Raw genomic sequence first — 27727 nt, 5'->3', positions numbered from 1 at the left:
GCTGATGGTGAAGTAGGGGGCATGAACAGGTGGTGATTAGAGACAGAATATTGAGGAGTTCATTGGGAAGAGTTGTAGTGCTGGAGAAGGATAAAGAGATAAGAAGAGAGCAAGACAATGGAGGGGTTTAGACAGGAGAAAAAGAACAGAGGTGTAGATGGGCTTTTTTGAGGAGAAGGAGTGATTCTGCTGCTTCTGGAAGGGAGAGGGACAATAGCTAAAGAGAGAAAGCCACTTACAATGCCAGCTAGTGTGAGGGCTAAGATGGGAAGTTAGATGATAAACAGTTTAGTGAGAAGGGGGTTAGCAGCAGGAGGAGGGTCTCATGGACAAAATAAGTTCAGAGAGAGCATATGAGGATATAGAAAAGAAACTAGTAAGATGAAGGTTTAGGGCTAGGATCGCAACAGAGGAGAATGTTCGTTTGGTGGGGAAAGAGTGACACATCAGAAGCAGTTGAATGGATGGTCCCTATCTTAATGATAAAGAATCCATGAGCTTCTTTCACATTGTTAAAGTTAAGGGTGGAAGGGCAGTGACGGAGGTTTAAGAAAACTGTTGGTTGTGGTCAAAAGAAGCTGAAGTTTCTTTCCGGAATGATGCCGGAGGTTCTGTTCGTAGACAAGAATGAGGTCCGCTAGAACTTGACATGGCCCAGGCAGACCTGGCAATTGAGGCTGAGCCAGTTGTGTATCACAAATGTGTAAATCTGCATCCCTTTAATCTGAGGGATCAAAGATGTAGGTTATACTGGGAGGTACTGTGAAGATCTTGCAGGGAAGGGCAAAGGCGGTGAGAGTGTGGTTGAACAAATTAATAGTTGCTTAAATTTTGCAGCAAATGTTGTGTCAAAGGGTAGAATTAGAAGTAAGGGTAGAATTAACTCTTGTTCTAAAATCTTCTGACTGACCTTTAATACAGTCATAAAATAATGTTGCCACTAGCTTTGAAACATCAATTTAACCAGTTATTTCTTCAGAAAGGGAACAGATCTGATCCATTTAACTCCAAGCTAGTTACTCTGTTGGAATTATAATCCATGTTGAAGCCATCGTACTGATTTAGAATCATAGAATGTTACAGTACCGCAGGAGGCCATTCTGTTGGCTCGCTGCAAGAGCAACTTAGATAGTTCCACTTCCCCATCTTTTCCCCATAGCCCTTCCAATGTTTTTTCTTCAGGTACTTACCCAATCCCTTTTGAAAGGCACAATTGAAGTTAAGGAGACTGAAAATCCACAGCCCCACACAAGGACATTGTCCAAAGTTAGAGCAGAGGTTGGGTGGCGGGGGTTTGGGGGGATGCGGGCAGTAACTTCTTTATTTTGGGAGTTCCCATGTTCCTCACCCTCAGTGTGAGAAGGCTAGACAGGACGTACAGTCACCACCCCCTCCCCCTCAACAAGTATCATTCTAATGTGTCAGGTAAATGAGTGTACATATCATTCTGAAGAACTTGATGATATCATGCACTAATAGTGTTTTTGTGTTATTTTGGTGAACCTTTTTTCTATCATGTTATACTGTATTAACGGATATTCTGAAGTCTTGCAGTTGACAACATTTATGTGAATAACAATTTCCTGTTGCTACTGACATAAGTCAAGACACCCTCATAAATGGATAGATTAATGACATCAGGACCCACAGGATGATAGTGTATGTGTGATTGAACTTTCCATAAACTGTTGCATTTGATTAAATAAGCAACACTTGGGGGATAATTTTCTCCCCGTCGGGGCGGGTGGGGGGGGGGGGCGGGAATTTGGCCAGAGTGGGCATGAGCGGCTGGGCAGCTGATCACTGTCCGCAATCGGTTGTATGCTGCCATTTTCAGTGGGTGGGCCAATTAAGGCCCGCCCAGCGTAACATGCGCGGGAAGCGCGGAGCGCTCCTTGTGCGGGTGGGGGGAGGAGGCTCAGACAGGGCATGCATGCAAAAGAGCGCTGACATGTCCCTGAGGCATAGAGCTGCCTCAGGGAGATTAGTTAGAATTGGAAAATTTTAAGTAAAGAAAAGTTTAAGACGTCCTCTTATGTGACTGTGTCACATGAACCGGGACATGTAAATGACTTTTATTAGAAACTTTAATTAAAATTTAAAAACCTTCATGAGACCTCATCCCGCCCGTGGATGAAGTTTCATGATAAATGTGAAGGCCGCTTGGGCTCTTCGCCTGCCCGCCAGCCTTAGTAGGCCTTTGCCAATTCGGCGGGCGCACAGCCGACTCTGGTGCGTGCCTGGCAAACTGAGGGTCAGAATGATGTGCGGTGATGTCAGGAAGCACACCCGACATCACCGCACGTCATTTTATGTGTCGGTGAGCAGGGCCCACCCTCGTACGCCAAGCCAAAGATTCTGGCCTTGGTTAACCAAGGAACATGTTGAAAGCTTCCCAACCACAGAGAAACTAGATAATCATGAAGCTGGAAAAGAAGACACTAGAAGCAGAAGGAAGGATCGTAAACATTTCATTTCAACAACTAGAAAAATATTACAAGTAAATTAAATTTCCACTTGCATTTTGAACACACACACACGCGCGCACAGATTTTATATGCCCACACCTTGGTCTGAACTTTACCCTAGGCGGGCGTGTGCAATGGGCGGGCCGGGGACCAGTCAGGAAACGGGCCGTTGCCCACAATTGGCACCCGACTGCGATTTCACGCTTGCTGGCCAATTAAGGCCCACCCAGTGTGAAACGCATCTTCCCAATGGTCGGTAAGGGCCAGGCAGGGCCAGGGGCCTGTCAGGCGCCAGGTTCAATGGCAACCTGGCAACCGGTTTAAAAATGGCACAGGCAGCTCCTTGAAGGCTACCAGGGAAGAACATATTTGCAGCCTTCTGAAGGCCGAAGTTATGGCCTCGAGTGCGACTGGAGTCGCCAGGTGGGAGGGCAGGTCGGGTGGGCACTCGCGCCCCCCCCCCCCCCCAAACTCCCGGTTTTCGGACGCGTGCCTTGTGGTCTTCCTGGAGGGGGTGGCTGCCAGGAGGGGCACCCTTGTCCCCAGAGGCCACCGCACCGAACAAAAGGAGCTGGGGAGGAGATGGCAGTGCAGGTCAGCAGCCCAATGCTGTGCCGCACACATGGTTGCAGTGGGGAAAAAGGTTTAATGACCTGCTATGCTCAGGTAGGGTCAGTACCGTGTTGGCATGGATCAGTGTGTTGACGTGTTAAGGTCCGGTCGTCCACCTGTGGAGCTCAGGGGTGTTAGAGTCTGAGTGCCAATTGTCAATGATGCAGGAGCTGGCCAAGGGGGTGAGCCTTCGCTGCTTGGACTGAGTGCCTTGTGGCTCGAGGGCCACAACTAGAATGTGTCCTGCAAGGTGCTCCTCAGGTGGGATTGGCCAGGCTGCAATGACGCTGCAGGTAGAGAGTGGACTAGTCAATGCTCCTCTAGCCTTTCAGGAGAAGACAGCCCATAACAATATTGAAAGGTCGCAGACAGGTGGCAGCCCCCCAAACCTCCTTATCCTAACCAGATTCGAGCAGGACGCCTTGGAGCTGGAGAGGGTGCACACACTTTGGTGAACCAGCCACGGGGTGGCTGGAGTGTCAGGCAAAGGTAAGAGAGCAGTGCACAGAGGTGAGAGTTTCGGATGGTGCAAACATTCTTGTGTAGTCTCATCACTGATGGGAGCCTCAAACCTGGATTCCCCATTGATCATTGAAAGACGATGGCACCATGATGCAGATCTCCATTGTTTCACCAGGGTGCCTGGCATCCACAGCGATAATGTGATGACTTAAACTAATGACATGTTGTTCTCCCTTAGATTCACCAGCAGGCACTCATTCACAGGACCCTGAAGAGCCACCCCTGATGCCAGAGGACCGCTGCACCTGCATCATATCCGCTCTCTGAACCAGGCATCAGCGCAGATACCAGCACCTCAGTGGGCATTAGATCATCAGCTAGAGTGTCAGTGCACAGCAGTGAGGGTACTTCACACTCACTTGAGGAGTAGGCAGAGGCAGAGCGTGCCCAGGGCACTGGCATTTGGAGGACAGCTGGAGACCAGGATGATGCTGATTCGAAGGCAGATGATGAGCCCCTAGAGTCGTATAATGGGGCCAGATGCTGGATGTCCAACTGAATGTGTGAGAGGATCTGGCAGAGATCCATGAGCATCTCCATGCCATGGTCTCTGTTGTGCAGGGGTCCATGCAGAACATGAGTACTACATTCACCCCCGTGGCCGAATGCACTGCCTCCTCCATTGAAAGAGTGGCAACTCTCATGAAAGGGCAGCGCCAGGGAGAGAATCAGGGGTTCCTGGGGTTGTGCTCGGACCTGCAAGCCCTCACACAGGCGATGACCTCAGGAGGTCAGTGCCAGTGTGGAAGATGCACCCAGTATCCCAGCTAGGTGCCCGTCCATCAATGGCGAACAAGGAAGTCCAGAGTGACCTCATATTGGCACACGGGCTGCTTGTCGTCTCTGTGGGCTCCTCTCAGGGCACTCTGGATGATGGCAGCAGCTCCTCCGCCCCTCTGCCAGTGACTGTGGCATCTGATGAGGCTGCGATGATTGTGGAGATGCCAGCTGTGGCACTGGCTGCTACCTCCCGGGCCCAGCACAGGCTCCACTGGCCAGAGATGACTGCCAAGGTCACCAAGGCCAACAAGACAGCAGAGTCAGCAGGCTGTCTCCAATGCTGCTGCCAGCGAGGGTGGAGGGGAGGGCGCACCAAGACATGGTGCTCACTGATGTAAATTTAAGGCACGAGCACAAGAGGGATAGTTCACGGGTGATCTTCTGTTGTGCAATGTTTTGTTTATGTTACTGGTCTAGGAATGAAGACCAGAGAAGGTTATGTTAATTTTTTTGAATTGTCAAAATGAGATAAATTTTGTCGTACTGCCCTGAGTCTGCTTCATTTTTTTTATTTTTTTGGTGCAGGGTACACCAGTATGTAATGCTGGACGTGAGTGGCTCTGAACTTCATTGCACAGGCACTGAGTGGACTTTGGATTCAAATGAAAGGGTCATTTCAGACATCTTGGATGGAGGCAGCAGCCCTGGCATGAGGTGGAAGCAGATTTTTGGCAGCCTAGCTGAAGGAATGTTGGATCAAGGCATCTCTGGGGTCCCTGCCTCCTTGAAGGACACAGTGGTCTGCTTCCATGACCTCAGCATTCTCCTCACCGAGCTCCTCTTCTGACTCACTACTGGAATAATCCTCTGTGGCCTGTGGAGCTGAGTCAGGATCCTCTTCCTCCAGTGGGTTTCCCCTTGCCAGTGCCAGATTGTGGAGAGTGCAGCATTCAACCATCTCAGTGACACCTGCTCTCGGAGGGGTATTGTTGTGCTCCCCCTGAACGGGCTAGGCATCGGAAGCACATCTTCAGAAGACCTATGGTCCTCTCCATCAACGCCCTTGTGGAGGCATGACTCCAATATAACGCTGCTCTCCCCATGTTCGTGGGCAGCAGAGAGGCAGCATAAGCCACCTTTTCAACACATAGCCCTTGTCACCCAGCAGCCATTCATCCAGTCAGGCTGGAGCACTGAAGAGTGCCAGCACCTGGGAGTGTCTCAGGATGTAAGTGTATGGGAGCTGCCAAGGTACTGTGCACAGACTTGCAGAATCTATGTCCTGTTGTACACACTGTCTGGATGTTTATGGAGTGGAAGCCCTTCCTGTTGATGAAGGCACTCGCTGACCAACTGGCACCTTGATGGCCACATGTGTGCAATCAATTGCACCCTGAATGCAGAGGATCCCAGCAATCACTGCAAACCCTCTGGCTCGCTCGGCCTGGCTGGCCTTGTCTGTATGGAAATGAATAAATATCACCACCCACCTGAACAGAGCTTCTGTCACCAGCTTGACTCAACTGTGAACAGCTGACTGGGAGACTCCACAAAGATCCTCCACTGACCCCTGGAAAGAGCCGGAGGCATAGAAGTTGAGGGCCACTGTGACCTTCAGAGCCACAGGCCTGGGGTTTCCACCCACACAGTTGGAGGTGCTCCCAGGTTCATTCATCTGACAAATGGAGGTCACTCACTCGCTTGAGAGGCGGAGCCTCCTTTGGCATTGCACCTCAGACATATTGAGGTAGCTGCATCGCTGCCTGTAAACCCTGGCAGCAGGATAGTGGCTTCTTTTGCAGCCCCTTCCTCCTTGGAATACCTGCTGGCCCTGCGCCCCTTGTGCCTGCGCCTCTCCTCCCACAGGTCCCTCCCCTAGAGGCTGCACTGGGACACCTGGCCTCCTTCCCTTCTGGCCCTCTCTTCCTCCTCAGAGGAGGTGCCTCCAGTGGAGAGCACAATCCCCATTACCAGGGTAATAGATGGCTGTCTGGTGCCTGGAAGGGTCCACACAGTGAAAATCCTCCGGGGGCCTTGGAGACACCAATGAGTCCTGAAATGAAGCCTAGAAATGCTAAGAATGAAGCTCAGGGCAGAGATGAAGCTGTCAAGTTCAAATAAGCAACCAGCAGCAAACTATCTCCTCAGCTCCTCACTACTCACACTGGCAATGCTGCTGACCCTTTTTATCCCGCCTTTGGATGAAGTTTTGCAAAATGTGTGCTGCCCGCCCGTGTGATGAGCACCAAATCACACGGGCAACATAAAATTGGGTTCACTTGGGTTTTTAATGGCCTTAAGTGACCTCTTAACTGATGCGGGCGCGGCTCCAACACCCGCACGCCTGCTGACCTGAAGGTTGCGCACATGCAGGATGACATTGGCACGCTTGCCTGACATCTTCTCGAGCTATTTTATGCCTGATCGGGTCAGGCGTGCGCCCACCTGCGAGGCTTAAAATTGTGCTGATTATATATTAATACAATTCTCTTCACTATAATCAGAAGTAGTTATTGTGGAAGAAATAGCTAATAAAACTTCCAGACACTTCCAATATGTCCATGCAGTGACATAGCAATTTTCTGTCACTGCTGCAAGAAAAACAAAAACAATTTTCATTCAAAGCATATGTATTATAATAGCATGCCCTGTGTACTAACTATAACGCTTCATTCTATTTACAGGCTACAGATTCACTGTTGAAATTTGGGAACAGATAACACTATAAGGGCACTAGACAGGATAGAACTGTGAAACTACTTCTGTCACAACGGAAATGGTTGCTAGTCCCGGAATCATATGGAAATCCTTTGGAAAGTCAGAAAAGATCTTAAGGGCAATATCTTGGAGTAGGGTGGATGAGGGTTTCTGGTTTTGCACAAGCATAGTAAGCATATTAACTAGAGAGGCAATCTGCGCTGCCAACTGTGCTCTGTCCAATTATATATTAAGCAAATTAATTATGTCAGTGTGTATCTGGGAGTTACCAGTCATAATTGCCTGGTTCAGTACATACCCTTTTCCAAGAGGCTCCTGGATATTTGTGAGGTTGTGGAAGGCTGAGCATCTGTTTTGTATGACTGGCACGTACTTTGGTTTGCTACTGCAGTTCCTGCAGATATATGGTGCACCCAGATAAGATTGTGTAGAAGCATAACATGAACCTTGCTCCCTACATGGCATAATTTCAGTGGTGATCATGCATTCCCTCGCTTGAGAATTTGACATTGTCATGTGCCTCATCACTCTGCTCTTCTGAGATAATTATAGCCCCAGGAATGAGTGCATCACATGCTCTGGAAATGTAAAAAATTTATGCAGACATCAGAGGCACCGACTAGATTATGCACTTTAAATACAACTGAAGAAAAAGACAGCAGACTTCATTCATATCAATGAATGAGTTCCCACTCAGTTGCTAGCAAGCTGATTAAGTTAAGCATTATGAACAATGCTTTCAAAATGACATGACTTACATTGAAAGGGAAGATTACCTCAGGAAAGAACCTGCATTTTGCATTTAACAAAATGCTGAAACTCTAGGTGTATACTTTCTTCCTTGTGAATTAGCCACAGTTGTTTTCTGATAATGCACTGAGGCCAAAAGAGTGGTTTGTTGTGGTGCCTTTGGGACTCCCATGTTATGCTTTTGACCTTTGCTTATTTCACTATTGTGTGTGTCATCCATTTCAGGTTATTGATCCATTTTCCATCATCCTTATGAAATCTTGGAACATTTCTTAATTATCTTTTTACTGTGTTGTTCAAATTATGGCCTGCAAATGATTCACCAATGAAGTTCTGATCATGTTTGCAAAGCTGTAGTGGCTCATCCTGTACTTCTGCTTCTATTTTGTACACTGATGCTTTCTCCTTCATCAATTTAACTGGTCAGTCATCTTGAGCAGGTTTGTTCTCAGTGGGGGAAGAGATTAGCATGTGTTGCATCCATTTATCAGGCATTGAATGGGAGCAATTGTCACCTTGCATATGATAGTCAGGAGCCTAATGCTTCTTGTAGGACACCATCCCAAAATCCTAAAAGAAAAAGGGCTCTTTGGACCTTCAGCACCTTAACCAGCAGGAGGAACCCTGCAATCCTGCAAATATTAGATTGGTATAATTTACAGTAATGTGGAGCTCCTTTGTCTATTGGTCCAAGACCTAACAATCTACCCAGCTACAGTTTAAATGAAGCCATTGGCCATAATGTAGTTATTAAACTTGCATTAATATCTGCAAGGTAGAATGAATTGAAACTCCATGTTCGTGCTGAGAAAGTGGAGCAGGTGCAGCAACGGGAACCAAACACCAAAACTGCAAACCTGTTCAATTTTGTCACTGTTTCCGGGTCTCTGAAACTCACAAAGTGAATCAAAAAAGTTCCTCTGGCCTAGACAACATGTGTAGGACTGTGAATAAACTGAAAAATGTTTTCATGCTTAAACAATAGATTATGATTAGAGGTACAATACTGCACCCACACCCCACTTCAATTATAAATTAATACGTCACGCAGATGCACATAGGTTATGAGTTTGGCAAGGACTGATCATTAAAAGCAAAGGGTCACAACAACGAAATTGCTAAAATCAAATAACACTGAATAGTACTTTTTGTGTGGAAGCAATCAATGTACACGAGAACACACTGGGAAGTTTGAGACGTGTCTATTTGAAGCTTTATGCACTGCTACCGTGGAATGTAAATGACTGAAATCCAGAAAGAAAAGATTAGGCAGGATGGAAACTATAGAGAAGATAGTGAGCAGATTGTGCAAAGAGCAGCGAAATCAAGAGAAAAGGAGACAGAAAACAGAGGAGATACAGAATAGAAGGCACAAATACAAGAGACCAGGAAAGGATTAAAGAAAAATGATAATTTATGTTTATGTATATATTTATTGGGATTTATGATTATTTTGAAGTATACTGTCAATTTGGAATAGTTTTCTGATCATGTTTCTGATGAGTAGCCTCATCTGCCAACATCACATATGAAATGCTTTGTGATGAATTTTTTTGACAAGTTTACGTCCAGAAAATGGTGTGCAGCAAATTTTGGATATATGCTGGTTGCAGGTAAGGCTCCCCTCCAGAAGATCAAAATCAGATAATTATCCCTATTGTTTGTGCTCCATGCTCTCATTAATGTAAATGTATCGACAGTAATAGAAATTCCACACTCCCGATAAGGAAGTCATACTTTAAGGGAGTGCAGGTTAGGAATAGGGTCCTGATTCTCAGCCGCCTGTTCTGCAAACGTGAATCTCCGCTGGGAATGCAGCATCATGGAATATCCCAATAAAAATAAGGGGTGGATTTTAACTGTAGCCACTGGGCAGTCAATGGGTAATAGCCACTGGCCACTTGTTTTAAAACTCGGTTGCTTCTCTTATCCACGTAAAATGGACGTCAAGGTCCCTCACCTGGCAGGAAGCTAAAATTGACCCCAAGGTGTGCTTGATGGCATTTGAATCTTGAACAATTCTGGGACAGAAGAATCTAATAAAATACCGATACTGAGTTCACATATACATACTTTGCAATAAAATCAGTATAATCACTAAGTATGCTCGAGTATGGTTAGATCCAAGTCCTGTGGGCAGTTCACTGTGCAGTTAAATGCAAAAAAAGTAATTCCAATTGCCCAAATTTCATACTTCGGCAAATGCACGTCGTCACAATCCTGATGTCTGCCTATAGCCTAATAATGAATACTAGATTTACAAAACATATATAAAGTACTGCAGTAAATCACCCTTACAGCAACAGATTTTTTATTAGCATAAGTCCTCAAATCCAATATAAAATTTCTGAAAATCAGACACAGATGTCAAATCAAGCCTGAGTTTCAGAATCCCATGTTATCCTTTCTATGGCTCTCTTATTACAAATGTTTATTTTCTGCAGGGATGAGAGTGAGTTACTATGTTCTCAAGTCATCTACCTGCAAACTAGCAACACATTCTCATGATCTCAAAACATTGGGAAGGATTTTCCCCTTGTCGGGAAGGCGCAACGGGCGGGCCCAGGAACGGTCGCAAGACTGACTGCCGCCCATGACTGGCTGGCCAATTAATGACCAACAGCATGAAAGGTGTGCTAAGAGTCTTAGCGCTGCCGGGTGGGGGCAGGAGGAGCGTGAGCGCTAAAGTGTGCACATGTGCATGGGAGCGCACACTGACAGCTCCCTGAAGGCACAGAGCTGCCTCAGGGAGTTGAAGGATTTTAAAATGAAAAATAAACTTTTTACATATGATACAAACATGTCCCCACATGTGACTCAGTCATATGAAGAGGGACATATAAAAAAGGATGTTAAAAAATTTTTATTTTTTTTAGTAACCGTTGGAAACCTCATCCCGCCTTTGGATGAGATTTCGTTAAAAATGCAAAGGTCACCTGGCCTATTCACCTGCCCACCAACTGAACAGCTGAGCGGACAATGAAAAATGAACCTTAATTAATTACTTAAAGGCTTTAATAGGTCTCTTAATTGTCAGTGGGCGGATGTCATTGCACACTATTTCACTCCCGTTCAGATCGGGCACGTGCCTGCTCACGGGACAGAAAATTCTGCCCATTGTATACAGTGAGGGAATTTTTTTTATATTAATTTGTGGGATGTGGGCGTCGCTGGCTAGGCCAGTGTTTACTGCCCATCCCTAATTGCCCTTGAGAAGGTGAACTCTTCTGAATTCTCCCTCAGACTGCAGAGTATTAACAGCACAAAAACAGGCCTTTCTACCTAACAGATCCATGGTGGTTCTCACACTCCACTTGAGCCATTACAAAGATTAGAAATGAAAAATTACTTCATAACAGATCAGAGACTTTCAGCAAGCACAAGGTTCAGAAGAAAATAAAACAGCTAATTTTGTCTGGTCAGGAATCATGTGATTGCATTGGCTTTCTTGATTTGCTGATTTATTCCCTGGATGATCCACTTAAAACAAGGGAAAGGTCTGGGCTATGCTATTTTTACTTCTTTTATTAACAGATGTTAGGACAGTTTTATTTATCCCTTTCCTCCATAAAAGCTTAATTTATTACCATTTACAAAGAAATGCATTGCACTGTCCCCAAGGGTTGCTAGGCAAATATAATAGGTCTACAGTCAGTGGAGGCCACTGTTTGGCTCCAGCATTTGCAGTCTTATTTCCAGCATTATTTCCAGTCCTGGTTATAATACCATCTTCCAAGAGCACTCTTCAAGCAAGCCTCTGATTGGAATTGTGGCTTCCAGCCAAAAATGAGTGAAAAACCCTTGCGCTAAGACACATACTCCATCAGGTCCTCGCTTTGATTCTCTGTGTATCTTGAACCAGCTGACCGCAGCCGTGGCTGCAGTTGGGACACAATGTTTGTCTCAATGCCTCTAGTTTACAGAGGAGAGAAATAGTCCTGCTCCTGAGCACTATCTAGTGAACCTTGCCAGAAGGTATGGTGATTAAGGGAGGACAGGATTGGCGATCTCTATGGTGGAATGGTGTGTCAGCACTACCTGTCTTGAAGAATGGCTAAATGCATGAGATACCGCAAGGCTCTAGCATTTGTGGAGGGGAAAGGGGAGAAAATTAGAGCAAAAAATAAAATGAGCTGCAGTAAACTTAGAAGTAAAAGAAGTATCTACCCATGCCACAACTAAACAATGTGATGTAAATTTACCCCTAATGTAGGTAGGTGTAAGGCTGTTACATATGCAGTAATCCTCCATTTAGAGCACAGTCTAATGATGTGTTTCATTTTAGAGTGGTTTTCATATAAGGGAACTTTCTGAATAACTCTGTCAGCCAGGACTTCAGTGTTTGGTTTAGTGCAGTTAGTAAGCCTCAAGGGGCTGAATGGATTGCATCTGTTATTATATATCATATACACTTTATGTATCTCTATGTTCCAGTCTGTCTTGATGAGAAAATGAAATATCCCAGCTTGTCCTGTTGGGAGCTGGGAACTCATCCCTCATCTCTGATGATGGGATCCAGTCTCTGCTGTGGAATGGGAATGAATCCCGAGTTCTCCTGTTGGAATGGGGACCAATTCCTGGCCTCCCTCGGTGGTACGAGGACTCAATATCAGCTTTCCCTAGAGAGGCAGGATTTTTCTCTTCCTGCCCGCCTACTCGGGCTGTATGTCTGTGGCTGCTCCACTGGTAACTGCAGCTGAAGTGACCTTCCTGGTGCCCTGCCTGCTGACAGCCGGTAAGATTGCCAGGAATTCGGCTGGGTAGCAAACCTACATACATACGAAATAGCAGCAGAAGGAGACCATTCAGCCCCTCAAGCTTGCTCTGCATTCGATAAGATAATGGCTGATCTGTTTGTGTTTCGAGTTCCACATTCCCACCTACCCCCGATAACCTAAGAATCTATTTACCTCTGCTTTAAAAATATTCAGTGATCCTGCCTCCACCACCTTCTGAGGCAGAGAGTTCCAAAGTTTCACAACCTGCTGAGAGAAAAAATTTCTCCTCCTCTCTGTCCTATAAGGGTGCTTCCTAATTCTGGACTCACCCACTAAGAGGAAACATCCTTTCCACGTCCACCTTGTCAAGACCATTCAGGATCTTACATACTTCAATCAAGTCACCTCTCACTCTTCTAAACTCCAGTGGAAACAAGCCCAGCCTGTCCAACCTGACCTTTTAAGACAACCTGCTCATTCCAGGTATTATTCTAGTAAACCTCCCCTGAACCGCCTTCAATGCATTTACATCCTTCCTTAAATAAAGAGACCAAAACTGCACACAATATTCGAGGTGCGGTCTCACCAATGCCCTATATAATTGAAGTATAACATCCTTACTTTTATGTTCAATTCCTCTTGTAATAAAGGATAGCATTTCATTAGCCTTAATTACTTGCTGTACCTGCGTACTAACTTTTTGTGACTCCTGCACGAACACCTAAATCCCTCTGCACCTCGGAATTCTGCAGTTGTTCTCCGTTTAAGTAATACTCTGCTTTTTTATTGTTCTTGCCAAAGTGAACAAGTTCATATTTTCTCACATTATACTCCATCTGTCAGATTTTTGCCCACTCAATCTATCTATTTCAGCCTATGTCTCCATCACAACATACCTTCCTGCCTATCTTTGCGTCATCTGCAAATTTTGCTCCTATATCTTTGCTCCCCTCATCTAAGTCATTGATATAAATTATAAAAAGTTGAGGTCCCAGCACAGACCCCTGCAGGAGTCTGTCACATCCTGCCAGTCAGACAAAGAGCCATTTATGCATACTCTGCTTTTTGCCAGCCAGCCAATCTTCTATCTATGCTAATCTGTCGCGCCGCGCGCACTCCCACCCCCCCACCCTCACACCATGAGCTTTTATTTTCTGCAGTAGCCTTTGATGCAGCACCTTATCAAATGCCTTCTGGAAATCCAAGTACAGTACATCTACGAGCTCCCCTTTATCCACAGCATGTTACTCCTTCAAAGAATTCTAATAAATTGGTTAAACATGATTTCCCTTTCACAAAGCCAAGTTCCTCTCTCCCCTCCACCTCCTGATTTACAGCTATTACTGGAATTTTTTTGTATCCTCTATAGTGAAGGCAGAAGCAAAATGTTTGTTCATTTCATCCACCATTTCCATATTTTCTACTATTAACTCCCCATTCTCACTCTAAAAGAGGACCAGCACTCACTTTACCTACTCTTTTCCTGTTTAAATACCTGTAGAAACTCTTGCTACCTGTTTTTACATTTCTAGCTAGCTTCCTCTCGTACTCTAATTTCTTTGTCCTGATTAACCTTTTAGCCATGCTCTGCCGTTCTTTATATTCTGTCCAGTCATCTGACCTGCCACTCATCCTTGCGCAGTTATGTGCTTTTTCCTTAAGTTTGATGCTTTCCCTAACTCCTTTAATTAACCGTGGATGGTTGGTCCTCCCTTTAGAAGGCAGTGTCCTTGTTGGACTGGAAACATACTGCTGAAGAAAAGATTTCCTGAATATACCCGTGGAACTTCTGCCCCTCTCTGCCCTTTACACTATTACTATCCCAGTCTATATTTGGATAATTAAAGCCCCCCCATTCACACCGCTCTATAATTTATTTGCAAATCTTTTCCTGTACATCCTTCCCACTAGTTGGTGACCTACAGACTACAGCGAGCAATGCATTTGCATCTCTTCCTGAGCTCTAGCCAAATTGATTCTGTCCTTGATCCCTCAGGGCCATCCTCTTTCTCCAGTGCCCTCCTTTATCAATGCCACTACTCCTCCTCCTTTTCTTTCTTTCCTATCTTTCTTGAACACCTTGTATCCAGGGATATTTAACACCCAGACCTTTCCTTCCTTGTTATCACCACAACATCATATTTCCACACAGCAATCGACACCTGTACCTCACCAGTCTTAATTACCATACCCTATGCATTCACATACATCCACAGTAACCCTGATTTAGACTCTATTCTTGCCCCCTTTACTCTGACCACACCCATTAATTTATGATTCCCTACTCTAGCACCAGCTATCTCTCCCAGTATTCTGTGCACTTTGGTATTCCTCTCTAATATTCTCTCCTGATTCCCACACCACTGTCAAGTTAGTTTAAGCTCTCCCCTACAGCACTAGCAAAACACCCTGCAAGGAACTCTTGTCTCAGCTCTGTTCAAGTGCAATCCTTCCGATTTATACTGGTCCCATCTCCCCCAGAGCTGGTCCTAATGCCCCAAGAGTCTAAAGCCCTCCCTCCTCCATCATCTTTCCAGCCATGCATTCATGTCTTATCTTCCTATTTCTGCACTCACTTGAGCATGGCACTGGGAGTAATCTGGAGATTACTAATTCTGAGGTCCTGCATGCTAATTTTCTACTTAGCTTCCTAAAATTCAGACTGCAAGACCACATCCCTCTTTCTATGTCATTGGTACCGATTTGGATCACAACTGCTGGCTGTTCACCCTCCCCCCTCAGGGTGCTCTGCAGCCGCTCAGTGATATTCTTGACCCTGGTACCAGGGAAGCAATACACCATCCTGGATTCATGTCTGTGGCCATAGAAAGGCCTATTCATTCCCCTAACTATCCAATTACCTATCACTATTGCTCTTCCAGACTTCCTTGTGCCCCCGAGTACAGCTGAGCCGTCCGTGGTGCCAGGGATTTGGCTCTGGCTACACTCCCCAGATGAACCATCACACTCATCAATATTCAGAACTGAGAGTGGATTGCACTGAGGTGACTCCTGCTCTACCTGCCTGTCCCTTTTTGACCCCTTCCCCTTCCCTCTCTCCCTGCATGTTCTTAAGCTTTGGAGTGACCACATCTATAAACATGCTATCCACATTACTCTCAACTGCATGGATGCTCCACAGTGACGACAGCTGCTGCTCGAGTTCCGCAACCCGGAGCTCAATCTGTTGCAACTGACAGCACTTTCTGCACAGGACAGGGAAGCATCCTTGAGAACCACAAAGCACAGGATGGGCACCCTTGAGCTTGGAGCAGCCCTGCCGTTTCTCTATTAATTAACTGATAACTTTGTGACTGTGAGTAAACCTTACTACTGGTACTAAACCTTACCAATATTAATAAAGCTTTACCAGCACTAATAAAACTCACTACTATTAATAAACCTTACAATATTGATAAAACCTACCAATACTTGGTACACCTTACTAATGATAATAAACCTTACTTGAGAATAAAAGATAAGACGTACCAGCTTGTTAGTTGTTATGATTAGTCAATATTATTGACATTTTAAAAAAAAATTCCCAGTGGTTTAGACTCAATCCCTAAACAGCAATAATCACCAGCCAATCACCTTATGGCTTTCCTGTGATGTCACTGTTCACTTTTTTTCAAACCAGGCCACGCGTGGACAGCTGGACAATCTCCCCTGTGATTCCCAAAGGCAGAGAGAAATCCAGCTCCCATACGCTGTTCACAGTTAGTTCAACCAAAAGCTATGGGCTGGAACTGATTTCCGGAGGTCTTCTGGGTTCTCTACACAAAATGGCTGTTCTCAGCCAGAGTTAATATTGTTCAAAACTCAAGAATGGCTCCAAGCCCAAACTGTCAAAGCATGCTTCTATTTTCGGTATTGGGTTAGCCCGGGTCTGGGGTCATTCACTTTTCCATTGTCTTTTAGCCGAGGTAATTAACATTTTAAGTGTCTCAGCTTGAATTGAATGGCACCCATTCTTCCAGTTTTTGTGAGATAGGAAAGGGCTAGTCACACCTTCAGAAACGCCATTGTCAATGGGTTTCTGTTTACCCATGTGGAAATGTGCATTGAATTTCAAATATCTTCACATATCTGGATATGTCTACTTGCAATCTACTTGGAGCCTTCTAGATGCTTGACAAACATTGCAGTTGTAAAAGGTCAGGTGACTTTTGGCAGCCATTTTTTTAGTCAATGCATTTTCTGCTCTTTCAGCTCACTTGGCTTGTCATCAGCCCTTTTAATGCACAAGTACTTCCCTCAAGCTCTTCGACTAAGTGGGGTGTCTCCTTCACTGTTTCTTGACCTGCTTGTGGATTTCCTTGGTCGCTGCTTAACTCTGTGGGAGCTGGCTTAACCATTTTAACCTTCATGGGTTGTATAACCCCCTGTCAGGCTTCTATTTCCTCTTCAGCTGTCTGCAACTTTACAAATGTGACTTCAGGCCTGGCACCCTGTCCTCACTATCTCTGCACTTGTGTTGTCGTCAGCCAGCAGCATGTTGCCAGGGCTGAGTAGAGACCAAGCCCCAGTAACTTCTCTGCCATTTACTTCTTTCCACCACTGAGTGAGCAGACAGAAGATCTCTGTGTCCAATAGGGGGAGCAGCTGGAGTCAGTCAGTTCACAGCTTAATCTAAAAATTACAGGTTGGGAATGAACCAATCTTTATTGCATGTTTTCTTAGGGAAAATTATTCTTGTCTAATACATTTTCATTTAGCATGCTGTTTTTCGAGAACACATTAGGCACGCTCAGTGAGGGATAGTTAAATCCTTAGTCCCTCTACTTCACAAAGCTTTCAACCTTCTGTAGAATGACACATGTATCTGCATTTCTTCCAGTGCAGAGCACTTGGAGCATGACCATGAAGCCTTAACTGTATGAGATAATAAATCAAAGTTCTGGAAAATCTCCCAGGGCTGGCACTTTCAGATCCTGTAAAATAGAGGCAAGTTTGGAAAATTGCTTTGGAAGTTTGTGCGAGTATTAGAAAATTCTTAGAAGTTGTGTCTAATGTTTGGCTGTTACACAGATCTATCTAAATAAACATGGTCTGGAAAATTCCCCATTGATCAATGACTGGGAGGACACTTGACCTGATTCCAAGGCAGGCCTCAAGGCATTAAAATTCAATGTATGTCATCTTGTTTTTTTGTTGGTCTTAGGGCAGCAATATAATGAGATTTGTTAGGAGTTCAATGGATTTTAAGTTTTAAAAAAAGTCTAAATCCTAATTGGCAGAAACTACTTTTTATTTTGTATTACACAGTTCCAAAAGATGGCCTGAAAAGTCAAGCTTCGTTTGATGAAATGAGGACAAGCTATATCAAGGAATTGAGGAGAGTTATAGCAAGAAACGAAAATAACTCTGGACAAAACTGGCAACGGTTTTATCAGTTGACCAAAGTCCTTGACTGTATGCATGAGGTAGGTTTAAAAAAACAATATTGCATAATTGCATGATTTCACAGTTTTCCTATTCTGATTACTAAAGTACTTTATGACTCTTTTTTTGAATTTTCCTCAGATTTGGCAAAATTTTATTTCTGACACTTGGACCAGATTTTGCATTTGCAGCAAATGTAAGACTGACATAAGGAGAATGTTCACCAAGAGTGAGATTTAAACTCCTAGTCACAAACTGCTCAAATTAAATTGGCTTTAAACTGCTCTCAGTGGCCAAATTATTGAGTGACAGTTTCCTGAAACATTGGATGTGTCCATTCACAAAATAGCATTAGCGAAAGGATCCCTGCTCACAATTAATGTCAATATTAGTTAGAATAAAATGGACAAATATCATAAAGCAGCAATTGAGTTTTGGGGATCTTGATGCTGGTACATGGATTTTTATTGCGAGAGGCAGGTTTGATATTTTTACTAAGAGACATATTGATAATCACTGGCACATGAAATCCCTTGCTTGGTTTATGTTCGATTTTCTTGTACGCCATGAACTGTATGATCACCTGGCCTTACGGTTGACATAATATATCCCTTATTTTGGCTCCCAGCCTCCTGCAGAGAAGAGGTAGAAAGACAAACATGTTTTTTTTTGTGGTAAGAGGAAGGGCAGTGGCAATTTGTTGCATCACTGATTCTGGAACCTCATAGCATTTTTGGTATTTGTCCCAACGATTCCTGCTGAAATCCCTGTGCAACTTTCAGCCACCCACAGTGAGCACACAATTGGCATTTCCTTGTGTCTTTTCACAGCCACAGGATAAACAAACCAAACATGCGTTATGGGGCAATTTGAAAACATTATCCCCCATTTTAGGATTTTTTAGGGCACCATACTTTGGATAGGAGTTTTACTTTCTTAAAGCAGAGAGTTTATTTAGAGTTGGGAGATTTGGCCCTCAGATGAACGTGCCAAGGCAGCTCTCCGTTGGAGATGATTCCACTGTGTGATACACTCTCCACTACCCACTACCAATCCCTGGCACAACAACATAGGTTCTAGATATCATATGTAAGAATTGACTTATATAGTATCAGTTTTTACATGTATTGGTAGTTGAAACTGGTTAAAAGTGTGCAAATTGAACAGGGATTCTCAGTAATTATTGCTGGAACTATTTGTGAAAATGGTTTGTAAAAATGGATTGAATTTTAAGATCATGAACCTTTTAAGAAAAATGTTCTCTGATTTCAACATTGAATGTCTGATTTAATGTACTGCACTTGTACAGCTCACAAATATTGACAGCAATGCCTTTATTCTCACCTAAAATCGATACTTGAATTAACCAGGATATAAAAGTGAATGAGTCAGAAGACTCCAGACTGCAGTCAAACAAAAATCCTAGTCAACATGACAGAATTTGATTTTCTCAAAATCAGTTTGCCATTATTAAGACAAGGATAAGCCAGAAGCCAGGTTAAATGTGTCATTTTACATATCTGAACCTTTGGCTGCGAAATAAGATAAGGCACTAAAATGGGAATGCGGATCGCAATGTGCAGTTAATTTGTGCCCATTGCTTCTGATGCAGGCAGCATGCAAACATCACGTTGCCTGCTCATTTAAACTATTGTAGCATGCAGCCAGTACTAAAGCACCTTATAGAGTGGCTGCAGGCCTGAGCAGGGGGCACAAAATCATGAAAGGCCAAAGCACCACTTAAAGCCAGCATTCACCTCTTAAAGCCAAGCTGCTTTCTAGCTGGAGCACGATGTTGCAGATGTGACTGTGAACAAAAAGAACACTGAATTATGGCACAAAATGGCAAGTAGTGAGCTCCAGATTTTACAGTGTCACACTGGAGGCTAGGTTGGAGGAGCTGACGAGGAGATGTCATTTATCCACAGGAGGTCAGGAGGTGCTCCAGACAAACTCTCAGAAATCAATGGAGCAGATAGCTGTGGTGGTCAATGCCAGAAGTCTAGCCTCGTGGACCTGGACGCAGTGCTGCAAGAAATTCAGTTTCAAGTGGCCGAGGTCAACAAATGCATCTTCAAATATTGTGTCCTACTAATTGTAGCACTGGCCTCATGCTATTCAATGCACCAAACCCCCATCACTACCAACAATGTTTATCAATCATGACTCATCGCTCATATTCATAGCTTCCCATCACCTTTACATACACAGCACTGCTGCAAGCCTCACACCCACATCTCACAGCTTGCACGCACTGTCAGCTATTCAACCACAGCAGCCACATCAGCCAAACAGATTTCACCAAGCTCACTAACACATTTCCCTCACTCTTGCAGGATATGGCACATAACCAGAGGCAGCTAACCAACAGGGGACATACACAGCCAGGTTGAGGAAATGATGGTCCCCCCATCACTGGAGCTGCCATCACCGAGGCTGTGGCCAGCGGTGGGGATGAAATCATCAAAGACGGTAGTGTGTTCATATCTTTTCACCTCCACTTCTCCTTCACTCAGTAATCTCATCTGATTTATAAGCTTCAGATCATCTAAGCATGCACTTCTTGATTTTTCCCCTCCCATTTACACAATCCTAGCCTTGTGCCTGTCTCCTTTCAGATACCCAAGAACTGCAAGCTGATCAGGCAGTGGTGGAAGAACAAGAAGAAGAAACACTGGCACTCGCTCTCACCCTCGCAGCTACCAGCTCAGATACTGACACTACATGTACTTTAGAGGATGGCTTAGGGTGGGATTTTGCATGTGGTGCAACACAAGGCACAAATAACCTGCAGATAGGGAAATGGGAAAGGGCGCAGATAGGGAAATGGGAAAGGGTGGCGCAGGTGCCAACTTGTTAGAGAGCACAGTTGCACACGAGTTTTGATACAGACGTGTTCAGTGGGGTGGTCTGTAGGAAAAGGCTGATGAGGATGCAAGAAGAATGTTTTGTACATTTGCAGGCATGGGGGTGGAGCCCAGCACAACTTGACACAAGGCTTTATGCAGAATTTGGAGCCCATCATTTACAGCGTGGAAGTAGTGGCCAATTTCATGACAACACATGTGGGTCCAACCATGATGCAACACCTCAATGTCTCAGCTTCCATTCCATCAGAAGCCAATCTGAGTGCAACAGTGGAAGCTCAGACTGAAGTCATGCAGGCTGAACTTACTGCTATGCAATTCTGCAAAGGGGCTTGCGGGCTCTCACAGCACCCAGCAATCTGTCCTCTAGCAGATTTACTCAGATTGCTGTGGTGTCACCCTGAGGGACTGGCTAAAGCACCGTGGAGCATGAACCTGCTATCTCTCAAGATAACAGCATTTGTCCTCCACCACTGCTATTCCACAACCTCCTTACTGTTCCCTGTCAGCTAGCCATCCCTGACTGATGCTACCCAAGCTGAGGTGGTGCAGTCTGAAGTCAGGCCTTCTAGGGCCAGAGTGTCCTGCAGTCTCCCCCACTGAAATTCAGCAGCCTTTCAACCAGCCATGTTGCAGCCACTGCATAGGAACACTAGGACAGGCAAGGGCACTAAAGGAATGCACAAGTACATTTCGTTGACTTTTGTTCGGAAGATTGAATGGTTTGATTGATATAGTTGATTTGGAATGGTTCTTTTGTGGTGGCTTTTATTTCAATATTGTGGCCAAGAGGATGCTGTGATGGATAGTAACAGAGGGAGGGTAGGTTGTGGGGAAATCGAGCTTGAGTTCTCTGGTACCACAGCATGGCTGACAAAGGGATGTGTTGGTTGTTTCCTCCCTTCCTCCTCCTCTTCCTCAGCTGCTCGCCGTATACCTGGTGGCAAAGACTGTGCCCTCATGATGGGGAAGTTGTGGAGGATGTAGCAAACCATAATGAATAGAGAGCACTTTGAAGGGCTCCTCCAGAGTAGTTGAGGCACTGTTTAAGCACCACACTGGTCTGCTCGATCATGTTTCATGTGGCAACATGGCTTTCATAATATACTGGTTGTTCATGTGTGTGTGGGTTGTGCACCATGGGGAAGCCTGCAGTCCTGGCGAAGCCATGTGCTCACTCCATCTGCTCCTGTCTAACAGGAGAAAATGATATGTATTTGCTTCTTTTGGAATACAGAGCCTGAGTGATCTCCTTTACACAACAGTGGATGGCAAACTGGGAGATGTTGCAAATATTGCTTACTCCAGGCTGCAATGAGTCAGACACATAAAAATTTATAACCACAGTCACCTTCGCAACCATTGAAAATGCTGTCCTCACCCTGCCGTTTATGCTGGAAAAGATGGCAGATTTCAGTAAGCATCTCCTTGGTGAAGCGGAGACATCTCACGCACTGTCCTGTGGTTAAGATAGAAGAATTCTCCCTGATGACCCTGAGTGGGTATAGCCTCCTCTTGAAAATCCTTCTCCCCCTTTGCCTCCTCCTTCTTTGAGCAGCTTATTTGCCTTTGTGTTGCCTCTGCTCATTTCCCTTGTCATGCTGCAGACCAAGGGAGATAGCAACTACAGCACTCAAGTCTGGGAGGGGCTTTTGTGAGCAGAACCCTTGAATTGAGAACTAAGGTCTTCAGCATGTGGAACACCATTCCTTGTAGACTTTACTAACTTTAAACTTCAGTACATACCTCCAAACACTTAGACTAACTTAGGAAAAGCCAGTAGAAATCCATTAGCAACCAACCTGCAAGTAGCTGATGATCCCTTTAAATTTTGCTGGCAGGGTTCCTTTTTCCTAAAGGCATGTTTAACTTTGTGAAGTTAAGAGGGAGCATTATTTGGAGCATTCAGGTCAAAAAGGGCACCACTACGCTAAAATCAATGTTAGAAGCTGACTGACATCTTGATCTTCCCATAACTGGTGAATGTTACTTCTGCCCACGTTAACACCATTACCAAAATGGTATTTGGGATGACCAGCACCAGAAGTATGTGCATACCGTGGATCCCTCTTTAGACTCAAAATGGCACCTGTAGCACCAAACATATGAATGATACACAACCAAATTTTGCAGCCTTAATGATTAAATTTATAGAAGATCATTTATGTGAAACCACTGCCATTTTATCAAATCTATTTGGATATTAATATTACACAGTGATTTCAACTCAAAAATAGTTACAAATTAGTTATGTCAGTTAGTTGTGTGATATAATTAGAAATTCCCACCGACAGTCACACCAAGCAGCCTCTCTGACATGTGAGCGTCTGTAAACGAATAGTCGCCAATGATGTGTGATAGCTTTTGATTTTAGTTGCATTTCTTCCCTATGCAACCAGTTAACACCTGAAAATAGCTTATTATACAAGGTATAAACACGGTGGGATATGGAGTGCTATCAGCTCTCTTGTCAAGTCTTTAAATAGGCATAGCTAATAGCTACAGTTCTGGTGAGGGAACAAAAATGCTCCCATTTTCAAAATTCTAATTAAACATTTACTAAATTAAAAATATTGGATGGCACTTAGTCTGTACACTAAATGTGAATAAACACACTTTTGTAATAATAACCACATTTAAGGACAGCCAGAGATTACTTAAAACTGAGGTTGAAAAGTTGTTTCCTATCTGTTTTGGTGACAGTGATCGACAGTGATGCTACAACTGGAATCAGCTGCTGATAGCACACTGTCACCACACTGCTCCCTACTGGACAATTGACAATACAGCATAGGGCAAGAGTTGATCTCTTCCCAAGCAAATGGACAGAAGGTTGAAGAGTCATACGGTCTCGAAACGTTGGCTCTGTTCCTCTCTGCAGATGCTGTCGGGCCTGCTGGGTTTTTCCAGGTATTTTTGTTTTTGAAATGGACAGAAGGTCTTGCTGTAATCATTTCCTCTAGGTTTTAGTCAAATGCCTTACAGATGCAATTTGTGGATGAGGGAAAAGAATTGGAAGGTTCTTTACATTTCACTGCTCTGGCTCTTTGTCAATGGATAGTGTTACCAATGATAGTGGCAGGGATGCCTCAAGAGTTATTCCAGGAAAACTTTGGAAATCATGGATTTTTTGCCTAGGCGTTCTGCCCATCTTCTGCCAGGCATGACATGAGACTGGCTGAATCCCAGAGCAATTTCAGGGCCATAATATTAAAAAAACACAGGCAGCTTTATGTGGCGATCTGTAATACTGGAAGTGGTTCCTTAACCCATTTGATATTTGAAAGCCGTTCCCTATGCTTATGTGTAATTTGCATTACACAGGAGTCGCTTTCTCACCTGCAGATGAGCTTCTGTCCATCTCTGGAATGCGCACATGTATAAATCACAGTGTACCAGGTATATTCAGCAGCAATTTCCATGCGGAATCTCCCAGTCTACTGCCGTAACTTCAGTCAAACCAACTAAAAAATATCTGCATATGATGAAACATCAGGGTGAAAAATTTAAAGGGCACCTTAATATAGCAGTGAGCCTGTAAGGTGGGGGAAGAGGAGGGGGTGCCAGGGCTGTAAGGGGGCAAGAGGAGGGGGTGCCAGGGCTGTAAGGGGGGATGTTGCCGAACCTGAAAGAGTTCAGCATTCCCCCAGAGAAACGGTCAGGAACCACCGCACCCCCCACTCCTCCCCCCACCTCCCCCCTTCATGTGCACAGTAAGTTGCACAAATGTGTAGGGAAAGTATTTCAAATGGCGAATGACCTGGAAACCACTTACAAGGTGTAGAAAAAAAGGAATATAAATAGCAACATCAATGGTAACTGTGGTATCATCTTACCAAATAACATGGTAGTCATTGCATGGGGCTTATTGGCGTAACAGACTGGCAGCTATTTAAGGCGGTAACAATTTTAAATTTCACTGCTTCATTTGCCAAGATGCTGATTCCCCTAAGGGATCAAAGTTACCCATCCAACACCTCATCACTAGCCACCATTGGGAGAGAGTTGGGAGCTGATCACCTCCTCACCATAGCTGTCTGAAATGGGCAATCTGTGCAATCCAGGAAGAAAACAAAGAAAATGGGGAGTTTTTATTGTCCCTGAATGTGATTTGCGTTTGGGGCAAAATAGAGGGCAAAAAATCCATGTTGCCAGTAATTAGACCTGCATTGTATGCCCTATCACTGCCAGAGTTTAAGGGGTCAGGAGGGAAGTATCCAATTAGCATGGGACCAGCAAGTGCATCCATCACTAGTGGAGCGACTTGGACGCCCACCAATCAGATGTTGTCAGCATTTCTGCCCCTTCCCCCTCAGAGGCCACATTTCTGCCCTCTCCCCCTCTCCCATACATATTATCAGCACCCTCAATTTTTATTCCCCATCTTCAGGGTGTAGGCCATTTAACTAGCCTGGACCCACATTCTGGAGAACATCTCACCTGCCAGGCTGTATAAGTTTCCATTCTGTGCCAGGTCTCTGATAGGCAGAGGAAGTCTCAACTCCCATCATTGGGAGTTCTCATACCAATCCTGCCAACTTTGACAGGACTGGTTTCAAAATGGACAGACAGAGCCTTTCCCCTTACAGGATTAAGTAGAAGTTCCCAACTTAGCCAAAGGTGGGAGCAGGGTTTGGTTATCCTGCATTTCTAAGTCATGCTGTTCTCTGAGTTGGGAAGTGGGACTAATTCAATAGCGTTTTCAAAGAGCCAATCCAAATTGAATGGTCTCCTGTGCTGTACAATCCTATGAAAATATAAAAAGCAGCAACCAGCCAACATTGAAGTGGTGGCACAGATGACTGGAGCTGCTGTTCTAAGGCTATTATACTGCAAGTACTGGTTTCAATATCTGTTTCAGTGCAAACCACTTGTGGATCCAGCTGTGTATCACACTGCAGAAAAAAAATGGGAATTGCTAAACACGATGATGTAGGGGTGCTGAATGTCTGTCCTTGATTGAGCTCAACTAATAAAGCCTAGAAAACCAAGACATTGGCTTGGGCAAGTGCCAACTCATTTTTAAAACTGATGCAAATGTAGAAATCTGTTCCTGTTTCTAATCTCACACATCTTTCCCTTACAGCTGGTCAGTGGGCTACTGCAGTTCTGTTTCTACACATTTGTGGAATCTAAGGCACTGAAAATTGAGTTCCCAGATATGCTGGTGGAAATCATCAATGACCAGTTGCCAGAGGTCACAGCAGGATTGACCAAATCCCTTCTTTTTCACAAGAAGTGATCCTTTTAAAGATGAACTTTGCCTTAAATTTTCCTCCTTATGTTTTGCTGGCTTTAAAAATTATTTTAGCAGGCTTGGTGTCCTGTACGTCGCTACACACTAAAGAAACGCTTAATGAAGGTTCGGGACTGATATAACACGGAACTGTATCAACGAGATGAAAAGGGATATATTCAAAGGTTAAAAGGAGGCTGGGGAAAAGTATTTTTTGAAAGAAATATATTTTGGCAGGAAAAATTGTAATACAGTCTCTTTTTTAAAGGTAATTTTTTTGTAAAGTGACATGTTTCTGCATGCATAAAGATCTAACGTTTACAGTGTATTTAAGAAAGGGAAAGCTGTGCCTTTTTAGTATCATATCTAATTTAACCATTTTACAGCATTTGCTGTAAATAAACCACAGATATACTAGCTGAATTATATTAAATATTTCTTCTATTTTGTAATTAATTTCCTGTTAATTAATTCTTTTTCCCCTTTGCCCGTCACTAGTGACTTTCGCTTTGTAACAATATCGCTTTGCTGCACTGTTAAGAGGCTTTTCAAGTTCCATCTTTGTTGTTTTGTGCAGTAGCAATAGGGAACTAAGTACAGGATAAAATGGCAAAAAGGTGCATATAGCTTACTTTTCTTACAACTTTCCAAATAAATAAAGCAAGTAGCAGGGTTGAACCATGCCCTGAGAATTCTAGGTCCTTTCCAACCTTTTTAGAATTGTCTAATAATTTTCTGTGCTTTGCTATAAAGTTCTGTATATTATGCTGTTGGAGTCCTGATGTAGCACTTTTGGTAATCCATACACTGTACTTATCCAAATGATATGCAGAATTATAAAATAGTTCTAAATAAGTTGATTTATATTTCCATGGAAGCACTTAAGCATTTACATTTGTGTCAGCAAAGAATATTAAAAATATGATGATTAAATTACTAGTTCCACTTTTTAATGTCTTTTTCATTGTTATTGAGTCAATTGCTGTGATGGTGGAATTACAATCATTACACAGTGACACAAAAAAAAACTTTTGTTCTCACAGATAGGCATCTCCAGTCTGCAAACTGGAGAAATGGAACACAGGCTCCTCCAGGGTTTTAAAAGCCGAAACTGTTCTTAACCTTGGTCAGTCAATCTGCATCAGAATAACACGAGCCAGGGAAGTTCAGCTTTCCAATCTTTTGCTGTGCCACCTGGAAGGTTTGATCAGGGGCACAGCAGATTGGGTAACTTCCCCCTCCACCTCAAAATGCCAAAATTATGCAACCCGAACCCTTAAAAACAAAGTGAGTAAAGGAGCGAGATCTTCACGAAATGTTCAATATTATGACAGGGTCTAAGAGGGTAAATATCAGTCAGTGAATTGGTAAAAAGAATACATAAATATACAAAAAAGCTGACAACACCCAGCTCAACCATCTCTTTTGATCCCTCCACTGTCTCTAAGTTGTCATGGTTTGTTTCTGGCATCCAGTATTGAATGAGCAGAAATTTCTTCCAGTTAAGTATAGGGAAGACCAAAAACCATTGTCTTGAGACCCCACCACAAACCCTTTTTATTTATCCCCGTTAGATTGAGACTCGACTACTTTCAGTGTTCTTCCAGCTGGGCTCAGACCTTGCACTCTCCATAAACTTGAGCTCATCCATAACTCTACTGCTCATATCCTAATTCACAGCAAGTCCCGTTCGTCTAACATACATTACCCCCGTGCTCACTGACCTACACT

At 44.1% G+C, this 27727-nt stretch overlaps 1 protein-coding gene across 3 annotated transcripts in view; it reads left to right on the top strand.

The window, feature by feature from the left end:
- nr3c2 (nuclear receptor subfamily 3, group C, member 2) overlaps positions 1 to 26944 on the top strand; it is a 386614-nt gene extending 359670 nt beyond the window's left edge. For all 3 annotated transcript variants that reach the window (XM_041196435.1, XM_041196272.1, XM_041196345.1), the window contains 2 exons: positions 17777 to 17934; positions 25847 to 26944. In XM_041196435.1, coding sequence (XP_041052369.1) covers positions 17777 to 17934; positions 25847 to 26002 — 314 coding nt within the window. In that variant the 3' untranslated portion in view covers positions 26003 to 26944. The remainder of the gene's footprint in view (positions 1 to 17776; positions 17935 to 25846) is intronic.
- The last annotated feature ends 783 nt before the right edge of the window (positions 26945 to 27727 follow it).

This window comes from Carcharodon carcharias, chromosome 1 (assembly GCF_017639515.1).
Source record: "Carcharodon carcharias isolate sCarCar2 chromosome 1, sCarCar2.pri, whole genome shotgun sequence".
In the NCBI taxonomy this organism is placed as follows: Eukaryota; Metazoa; Chordata; class Chondrichthyes; order Lamniformes; family Lamnidae; genus Carcharodon; species Carcharodon carcharias.
Note: the sequence above shows the minus strand (reverse complement) of the source record. Positions and strands in the feature narration are given on the sequence as shown.